Source organism: Taeniopygia guttata, chromosome Z (genome assembly GCF_048771995.1).
Source record: "Taeniopygia guttata chromosome Z, bTaeGut7.mat, whole genome shotgun sequence".
Lineage (NCBI taxonomy): Eukaryota > Metazoa > Chordata > Aves > Passeriformes > Estrildidae > Taeniopygia > Taeniopygia guttata.
In genome coordinates, this window is record NC_133063.1 from 63,739,380 (window position 1) to 63,749,792 (window position 10,413).

General features: G+C 44.3%; 1 protein-coding gene across 2 annotated transcripts; it reads right to left on the reverse strand.

Annotated features, from left to right (window-relative positions):
* Positions 1-526: 526 nt before the first annotated feature.
* On the reverse strand, positions 527-9,552 carry LOC140681811 (potassium channel subfamily K member 16-like). 2 transcript variants are annotated; one of them, XR_012053005.1, is made up of 4 exons: positions 8,959-9,550; positions 7,086-7,203; positions 5,228-5,393; positions 527-1,905 (listed from the first exon to the last, which is right to left on the reverse strand). XR_012053005.1 is itself a non-coding variant. In XM_072922302.1 (3 exons), exons 1-3 carry the CDS (start codon positions 9,310-9,312, stop codon positions 5,317-5,319), a joined length of 549 nt encoding a protein of 182 aa, XP_072778403.1. In that variant the 5' UTR covers positions 9,313-9,552; the 3' UTR covers positions 2,301-5,316. The 2 variants fall into 2 exon arrangements, 1 of the variants encoding a protein (XP_072778403.1); XM_072922302.1 differs by lacking the exon at positions 527-1,905 and having other exon boundaries at positions 2,301-5,393; positions 8,959-9,552.
* Between the last annotated feature and the right edge of the window lie 861 nt (positions 9,553-10,413).

Genomic DNA, 10,413 nt, shown 5'->3' on the forward strand with positions numbered 1-10,413 from the left:
CGCGCACCCGCCTCGTCCCCGCTCTGGAACCGCTCCAGGGCCAGCTGCACCGCCATTTCCACCTCCTCGTCCACGCCGGCCTCCCTGAGGGGCTCGGCCCGGGCGCGCACCGCGGCGGCGGCAGCCCCGTCCCCCGCAGCCCCGCCGGGCTGCCGCCGCGGGACCCGCCTGTGTCGCGACATGTCCCCGACACGGCCCCACACGGCCCCACACGGCCCCACACGGCCCCGACACCGACGCGGATCGGGGACCGCAGCTGCTCGGCCCGAGGGGCGACGCTGGGGCGGGGCGGGGCTCGCCCACAGCCGAGCTGGCCCGAACGGAAGGAAATTGGCGCTTTTCCCGCCGGTCCGGGGGCACAGCTGCCCAAGGCCCGAGCTGCGTGTGTGGCTGCCAGCAAAACGTGGCACTGGTACCTGTCCCGTCATAAATTACGTGCTTTCATGGCATGGTATTAAACGTAGCTGTGGCGGGGGTCATCTCGGCCCTCAGCCTCCTCACTCTGAAAAGTGTTACTTGCCCTGCTTTTCCTGCTGTCCTTTGACTCCACACTGAAGACACGAGGTAGAAATTTAACCAAATCCACTTGGGCCTGACACAGGCCTCGCTATTGAAGGCTGCTGCTTCGGAAACATCATTAGGTCAGAAGGAGAGTACTTGGAAGAAGAACAAACTACTCCTCAGTTGAAATGGGCAATTAAATAAATAGAAAATAAACACTCACTGTCTGATGTAGCTGGCTGAAAAATAGTTCTTAAGTGACCTCTACCAAAGCTCTTACAAAGCTAACTTCAGCATAATTCTGCACTGAGAGATCACACTGCAGCGGAACAATTGATCTGTTCTAAGGTTACTTTAATTTTTTTTTTTTTGAGTTTTTCAGTTCAGGTATCTGACTATCTTCAATCAAAGTACATAATGCTAGTTCTTCATAGCTGTTCCTTGTGACATTCAGTACTGCCACCTCAAAGCACATCACAGTTATGGAAGATTAAACACTTCAGCTGAATAAGATGAGCATTCCTCTTATCATCCTTGGTATCAACAGTGAAAAATGAGAGTTCATAACTAATTTGAAAGAGTTACATCAGAAATCTTTAATTATGAACCCAGATCTCTTAACAGTTTCTGCCTCTTAACAGCATCAGCTTGCCTTCCTACAGACAAAAAGCCCCATGATTCTGAAAAAAGATTCCTCGGCTCAATTCTGCTCTCAGTTTGCAATCCTGTAAATACAGCAGTGCACAGAGATAACTGTTGGGTTAAGGCTCATCTCTACGGCTAAATGGTGTGAAGCCTGAGTGCATCCTGCATAACAAATTCCTCAATACATGCCCTTCTCTTTTCACTGCTTTTTTGACTCTCCAATGCTATTAGAAGGGTGAAAAAATAGGAGAGTGTGGTCAGGCATGCACTGCCTGCTGCAGCCCTGCTAAATACTGACTTGCAGTCTGCACTCAGCATATGAATGAGCAAAGAATTGTGCTTACCCAAGCTCTTAGAAATGGAGATTTTACTCTTTATACGTATTCTCTTAATAAAAATTACTAGCTGTGGATTTTCGTATTAGAAATAACAACCTGTAAGTATTTAAAAATTCTGCTTTCATGATTGGCCTCAGAAATACCTTCTGGCTAAGGTTTACTCAAAACAAATAACCCCTGGAATAAGAATTATTTTCTTGTATTAACATATGTCAAATGCCCATGTATTTTTTATAAGAAGAATTAAGAGGCAGCACAGTTTTATGCAAAAATACATCTGCATGTTTAAATACAATCAGGTATTCTTATTTTACCTTTCCTAGAGTCACTTTTGCTGACTTCTTTTCAGTTTGCAGAACATTTTGTCTCTTGTAAACACTCTTATGTTCCACAAAAGATGCCAGTTCTAAGAGAAAAAGAACTGCAAAAGAAGTTGGTGAAACAGTATTATCTATTATGCACTGTGTTAGACTGTGTCAGGTTTGACTGCAAAATAATTAGTCTTTCTGGTTTTTGTTTGTTTGGGATTTTTAAAATATTGTAAGTGTTGTAGACTTACTAGCTGTTGAAATATGATGCAAGGATCACTGGTAAGTCAATTCTTCAAGATCAAGTTAATGAAAGAGCACAAGATTTATTTCTCTTTTCAGTTCCTTGATTATTTAAAAAAAAAACCCAAAAAACAAAAAAACAAAAACAAACAAAGAAACCACAAAAAAAAAAAAAAAAAACAAATCAAAACAAAGAAACAACAACAACAAAAAAAAAAACAAACCCCAAACAACCCAGAAAAAAGGAATTCCAGTATGTAGGGGTTTAAGCATTACAGTAAATTTGTAACCAGACAGCTGTTCACTGCTGTGATCATTAATGATCCCATGAAATAAGTTATGCATTTATACACATTTAGAGAAGTAAGACTGATGTCAAATTATATTGAGAGATATTTGTTTAATAAATTAACTGCAGTGAAAATGGGCATTTCTTGCTTTACTGCACACTACTGGATGCACTTCTACATTGATAGTTCCTCAGACTTTTGGCTGCTGATCCGGGTGATTGCCTCTGCCCCCTTTCTGTAACCTCTCCTATCATCCATTGACGCATCATTTCTTACTTTTCTGTCTTTTCCACTTCCACTTCCCTTACTTCAGTTTTATTTCTTTTTGAGACATGAAAGAAAAAGCTTTTTGATCAGTTCTGTCTTTGTAAAACAATCTCTCTCAGGTCCTCACTTGCCATGGTCCAGAACTTGGGCTTTGTCTCTACAAATCCATTTCCCACATCACTGTTGAACTGAACTGAACTGCAGCCCTTCAATGCCCTCAAGGCATCCATAGAGTTCAGCAATGAATCCAGAATGAAGGCTGGGAAGAGCATGATTCCAACAGAGTCAGATATGCCCCAGTTCTTCCCACAGCTTTCTCCACTACTCCTCACTCCTAAATTGAGAAACTCTAGTTTCCAGCGTGAGTAAATGACAGAACAGAGGAAGGAGAGTGGAATGATCCTGTGCTAAGAGATCTTTCTGGGTCTACAACATATTATAAAGGCAGCATGAAAAGTGCAGGGATCCCATGTCTTGTGAGCTTAGGAGTAGACTGAAGGCAGAAGGATTTCATATCTGTGATTCATGTGCTTGTGTCTTTGCTGAAATGGGAACTGATGTGCTCCCTAGGGAGATAAATTTATCCAGAATGTCATTTCCTATTAGAATACTTTGGTGTTCTGAAATATTTTGATGAAAATAAAACCTATGTTGCAGAAATTTCTGGAGGACAGAACATGTTTAACTATCACAGTCATCAGCAGAAAAAGGTTTTGAGGTTACTTAATAGTCACAGTCTACAAAAAGACCATTTGTATTTACATGTGTCCCCACTTCTTTTGACCAAAGTAGTATTTTGTTAAAAGAGATATAGCTTCAAATAACATACATTGACAAAAAAATAGTGGGAATATTCAATATTTTTGTTTACATATCTATACAAGAAATGAGGAAGTGAACTTCTAACTGTCTGTATCCAAAATGTGGATCCTTATGTAAGATCCAGGAGTAGAAACCTGCTTGAGTAGGAGAGCAGTTTAGGATCTTTTTGGAAAAAGGGGCAAACCTGTTCTCATTTCTATTAATCACCATCATCATCACAAAAAAGTACACTTTTCAGAACAGTTTTACAAGGTGGTTGAGCATTTATAAAGATGAAAAATGAGTAGGAAGCTTCTCAAAAGAGGCACTGATATTCTACCTTAAAATTAATATTCTCTTTAAAGTATTTTTAATCCTAGATAAAATATCTCAATTTTGCAGATCACTCTTGGGAGCAGGACGAGAAACATCAAAAAAATCAGCCTCACCAAAAAAAAAAACCATTTTCTTTTGAATATACTGTTTTAAGAACTTTCAAACAGCTCTACTTTGTAAGAATTCCAAAGTAAAGTTTGCACAAGACTTATATTTTTAGATGGAGCTTGAAATCATAGATCTGTGATGAGAAGAGTGTAGTAGATAGGGACAGGCGAACGGAAGATCCCGGGATGTGACGGAAAGAAAGACCCTTCCCCCTTCACCCTGCAACACATTATCTACCACCCCCAGAACATGTAACCACACCTAACCCAGTAGTTTTCCACTCCTGACTAACCCTAGAGACCCTACGAACCCCCTCTGACGTAGCAAAGTCCCCCAAGACTATTTAAACCCATGAGATAAGATAATAAACGCTTTCGACCATCCACCACATTGGTGTTTGCGCGTGTCGTTAGCCCGAGTAGCCCGGACGAGGCCGGGCTGCCGTGCTGCCTCCTTGCAACCAGGTCGCCGTTGCCTCCCCTGAAGGCAACACTGTGTACAGAATTTTCTAAACCAAGATTGCCTGGAAATTAATGGCAACTGGTGGATAATTTGTCTTCATGTATTGTGTATATGCTTGAGTCTGTATCTGATTGAGCCTTATCTGCTGTTGAAGTTTGCCATATATGACAAGAAATTCAGCAATCTGAACAGGGTTATATGTAGAAATCATACCTTGTCCTGAAAGAGAATTACAGTAGGAGACACAGAAAAGCTATTCTCACTTCCTCAGCAGTGCTGAGAGAAGGAGAGGAGCTGAAAATAAATTGGGGTATAAACCAGACAAAAGACATCCTATCTGGAGGTTGTTACAGGTGTCTCCTCATCTTTCAGCAACCAGGCTGAAATGGACAACTTCATCCTGATGCTTCCTTTCACGGTTAAGGGTGAGGGGAGACTAAAGGACTGGGTAATCAGTTAGGAGGGGTAACACACTATGCATTGAGTTAAAATCCATTTAAACCTCTACACCTCACCCAATTTTTACAGCTTTGCACAGCACACCTGCTTTTTGCTGCCTCAAGGTGACGCCTAATCACCCTTACTGATTTTCAAGGGATGCATGCACTTCCCTTCCCTAGGGTGTTGGCTCCTGAGATAAGTGTCTCAAAAAGTGGGGTGGGATGCCAAATTTCTCCACTGATTGCTGAAGGGGGCTGGATTTCTGCCATCTAGGTGGGAAGACAAAATGCATCCCTTTGTCTGAATATCTCCCCTATGGCAGACATGTCTGCTTAGCTCTGCAAGTGAAGAATGACTCTTTTCCTGCCCTAGAACAACATCTAACCCAGCACAAGAGCAAATACAATCGAGGATAAGGCAGCATAGAAGTTGAGAAGAACACTAGAAATGAGCATATAATTGTGCCTGAGTAGGTAAAACCAATTACCTTTCTCATTCCTTTCTTGTAGAGGAATTTCCCCAGCTTTTTACAGAGCAGTGAGAGCATCTTACCAACACGGTGCAGAAAAACAATATTCAGAGGGATTCCAAATAGAGCAAAAACTCACAAAAGATCTGTCCCCCAGCAGTTTTAGGATGTAATGTGCCATAGCCTGTAAAAAAAAGATGGGTCAGAGGAGATACTCCAAAGAACTGCAGCAATTCACAGTCATATTCACCCTTACTCCAATCCAGCCTGCCTTTGACTCTAAAAGGTGTGGCTAGTGTTTCTCAGACCAAATGCACGATTTTTTCCTCTGAAAAAGGCAGTAAGCAGATAAAGTGGCTCTGTGTGTTCCCAGCACAGTCTTAGCGGGAACAAAAACACAATCAAGAAGTAATTATGGGAAACATGCTCTGTCCTGTGACAAATACATGGAAAGTCAGAAAATAGAAGTCAGAGGATCTGGAAGACATCAGAGCTGGAGTCCCAGGCTGTCAGGATCACATGCAGCCATCTCCAGCTTCCTGTTGATCTGCCTGTGTGTTAGTGACCTCCCTGGCTACATCCCAGCGAGTTGCTATGTCCAGATACTGACTCCAGTCCCAAGGCAGTGCAGTGTGCATTAGAATAGATGGTGCTAATTAGTCCAGACCTTGCCGGTGGCTGATTTATTCATACCAGAGAGACATTTGCCTTAAGGTCCTACTAAGTAGTGGAACAACCCCAAACATGTCCCTTAGTCTCAAGACTCTTGGACCCCATGAGGTCCATTCCTGAGTGCAAGAATACTGAACTTTGTGTATGTCCTTATGCTATCAGTGACGCTGGGAAACTGCATTTCCCATGCACAGCTCATGTCAAGGCATCCATGCCTTGGAAAATGCAATGTTTTCTTTGGGGGAAAAGACAAAACAACTGAGTGATTTTTGGGCTACTAGATTCCCAAATGCATGAGCTGTCTTGTGTTCCCTGTTGCAGAAATATTCCAATTTCAACGATTATTCCACTTTCAACGATTATTCCACTTTAAATGATGAGGGTCAGAACCCTCCCCTTCCACAGGAGATCTCCCTGCGGGCTCAGGCAGCACTTACACAGCTCCCATGATGCTGGGGCACTGCTGGGGCCTTTGGGGCATGTGACACTCACAGATCAGATGTGCTTAGGGTCTGGTCTGGGAGGAGTGAGGCCTCAGCACCACTCTGTAAAAACACAGATTTGACTTCCACTGTGACTGTGAAGCAGGTGCCAACAGTATGGGTTTTATCCCTAAGTCTGGCAGGCCTGCACTTTTTGGGATGTGCATTTGAAAGAAAGGACGAAGCCTGTAGGGGTAGGCAGGCCCTGTAAAGATCAGAACAGCTTGAAGCAGCAGCGTAAAATTCTGAGGATTTGCCTTTACCCCTTCCCATTTTTTTTCCTCCTGGCACATTACTAATTGTATATGTGAATTAACAGCCCAAAACAGGTTATGGAAATAGTGCCCAGGCCCCAGCAGGATTCACTTCTTTCCTTTCAATGTTAATGTTTTACAGCACTCTCAGATTTAAAGCCTGGAATAAACCAGGAAAGTGAAGTTTATCTCCCACCCACAAATATCAGCAGAGTGAAAATTATAACAGATGATTTGAAAAAAGAACAAGCGGGAAATAATATGAAAGGCCACTGATATCTGACAAGCCAAAATAAAGCATCAAGAGATGTGCAGTGGGAAGGTCTTAGGACTAAGACTAAGCCACCCATGACAACAAAGAGCTGGAGTTTTTATCCTGGAAAGTATTATCCATTCGTTTCTTAATAACCAGACATAATAAGCATCACTGACACACAGGCACACACAAATGGAAAGCATTAGACCTACCTATTGTGGAGACAACGGTGCCTGCAAAGAAGGAGTTGCTAAAATCCCAGTTGCTTTCTTCAAACTGTGACTCGTTTCCAACAGGGTAAACTCCATTCTGAATGGCTTCAATCAGGTTCTGGGAGAAAAAGCAAAGTTTGGTATCATCCTGATGCTTTTCTGAAGTGCTTGCTGCAAAAATATTACAGGTTTAGCCAACTGCTGCTCCTCTCCTGCGAGTACCACTCGCCTCACTTCAGAGATTGTCTGACACTATTCACACCTTCACCTCCAAGCCTGGAAAACCATTATCCAGTGGTTTCAAGTGTTCAACTTCTGCCCTATTTGTGCTGACTCTTCTAGTGGGTGTTTGGAGAGAAATTGTTTCTTTCAGTGTGACCAAGGACCTCGTTTCTTTCACATCAAGTAGATTGGAAAATCGCCATCCTGTGTGTGACCAGGATATGGCAGAGCACTGATTTAAGAGATGGGGGTGGCTGGTTTTTTGATTTGGATTTGCAGCTGAGATGGCAGTGGTGGAGCCAATATTTGATCACCCACCTGTATGAGCAGTGGCTCTGATCCCTCCCAGTGAGTTCTGATCCCTCCCCACATCAGTGAGTTGTACCAGGGTACACATGAGATAAACCGAAAATTTAATTTCAAGTCTGTATTTTGACTCATGTCACAGAATTAATGCATGAATACACATAGATAAATTTGCACATTTACACAGATGTTTGCAAAATTGCCTTTGAGAGGAGGTTAGAGGGGAACATCTGTAGGGATGGTTTCAGTTGAGTTGAGGCTGCCCTGCTACACAAGGATTGACTAAATATTTCTTCCACACCTCTCCAGTGCTATCATTTATCACTTTAGGAAATTTCAGACTCTTCCTTGGTTTTAATTCTAAGTGCTGTTACTTTTTTTAACCCTTTTTTTTTTTCTTTTTTTAAGTTAAAAGGAAATTTAAAAAGCAAACAATATCCAGTTGTCCCTGTATTTAGCAAAGAGAGAACATTGGACTGGACATCTGGAAGCTCTTATTTTTTATTTCTTTCCTTCTTGAAAAGCTCTCTTTTTTTTTTTTTTTTTTTACCTTCTTTCCTACCCATAAAAAACAAGGTGAAGAGGATGCATGCATGGGTGAAACAGGGGCTGAATTGCTGGTTCTGCTATTAGAAACACCAGTTCTTCCCCTCATTTCTTTATTCTGTGAAGTGGACCATTAAGAGCTCTGCTAGTTTTCCGTGTGCAAATGCTTCCAGCAAGGCTTTAACTCCTCATTTTCTCCTGCATTATAGCAGATAGAACTCTAAAATACCCAAGTTGAAGAGACAGCCATATTCGTCTTCATCTTCCTGTGCCATGACCAGAAATATTTTCCCCTGGCCAGGCTACTTGTTCCACTTCTGCAGCATCCTCAAAAACTAAACTCTGATCATGCCACCCTCCTTGTAGTTATTTAGAGCTGTTTGGGTTTTTATTTCCCCCATCCAGACATTTCCTTATTGTTCCTTTGTGCTATCTGTGATGCTGTTCCAAGTGGCAGCCACACCTATTCATTTCAGACAGCCTCATTTTTCTTGCCATGCCACATATTGTGTAAGAGCACAGCCCCACTAAAAGAATCAACAGGAGGCAAAACCCAAAAAACCCCAAGGATATTGTGAGATGGGGATTTTTAATATCAAGCATACACAAGGTTTCGTCTGGCTGCATAAGTTGTATTTGCCATCAGAGTGAGCTGCCTGCTCACACCACAGAGGGGTTTGCTGGAAGCCTCCAAGTGACCACAATCAGAAGGAAAACAGTAAGAGTTACCTGTGCAGTGAGGACAAGTAGGGAACAACATCTGATGGGGAAACAGGAGGGAGAAAGGACTTCCACTCACCTTCATGAACTGCTCCATTTCCACCACCGTGAGCTGGGTGAAGTTCTGCAGAAAAGCCTCCTTCATCTGCGCAGCTGCCATTTTCTCCTGCTTCTCAGCAGTCCTCTCCAGGGCCTGGAACACGGCAGCACCCACCAGCAGGTAGACAAAGTAGCCGGTCACCAGCAAAGCTGTCTGCAGCTTACCACTGCGCATGGCCTTCAGGGTGACTCTGCAGGGGATGGGGAGCGAGAGGTGGGATTGTAAATCCCTCACACTCCTGGGAAGCCTCCCCGGGCAGGAAGAGCCCTCCCAGCTCTGCTTTCCACTGGGATCCCGCACTAGCAGGGACAGTGTGCTGCCAGATGTATTCATTGGGAAGTTGGAAGCGGGGGGAGGGGGGGGGGGAGGAGCACAATAAACTCACACCCCCCTCCCCCCAAAGGAAAAACTTTCCATTCTCTGAGCTGCATGCTGTTTAGGGATTTCCTCTTGTCTGTTAAACTCTCCCTTGCTGATCTCAGGAAAAGTGGGTCAGGATTTGAGCAGCTGGCAGGTGGCCATCTCCTCCTCAGAAGGCTCTGGGGAAAGGTGAGGATAGTCTGGAAGGGGTCCACAGGGGAGTTTGCTTGGAAAACCATTGTTTGCCCTCCTCTCCTGCTGAGTCCAAGAAGAGGACTCCAGAGCAAGCTTCTGATCCCAGGAGCTCCTTCATGCCCTGTGTTCAGGGGCAGTCTCAGGGAAATGCAGCTGGACTGATCTTTTGGGCTTCACTTGTCTGCTTGCAGCCCAGGGCAAGGTCATGCAGCCCTGCAGGGCCTCAACAGCCCGGAGTGTGGTAAGATAGGGACAGGCGAAGCGGAAGATTACCGGAATGTCACGGAAAGATAGGCCCCTTCCCCCCCTCTCTCTCCCCTGCTTATCTAGTTAACCCCAAGAGTCCCAGAAGAATGTAGCCACACCTGTTCTGGTAAATTTCCACTACCCACTGTCCCTGAAACCCCCAGCCCCCCTCTGACGTAGCAAAGACCCCCAAACCTATTTAAACCCATGAGATAAGATAATAAAGGCTTTCGACCGTCCACCAAATTGGTGCCAGCGTGTGTCGTTAGTCCGAGTAGCCCGGGTGAAGCCGGGCTGCCGTGCTGTCTTCTTGTAACCAGGTCGCCGTTGTCTTTTATAAAGGCAACATCTGGTGCCGAAACCCGGGACAAAATTTGCCCGGTGGACGGGTTTCACCTGGACAGAAGCAGCGGCCAGGACGGTAGAACCGTACCCAGGCGTAGGGGAGACGTCCCCGGACCCGCGAGCGTCATGGACAGCGTCGCCTGGGTCGTAAGTATGAGGCAATGGAATATCGCGTTTAAGCTCAGGGACTTTTATCTTGCTATAGCAAGGCTGCCTGGGCTTGGAGCAGCCGAATGCTCAGTGGATGCCATGCATCCGGGGATATGGGAACAGTATACAGCCACGCTA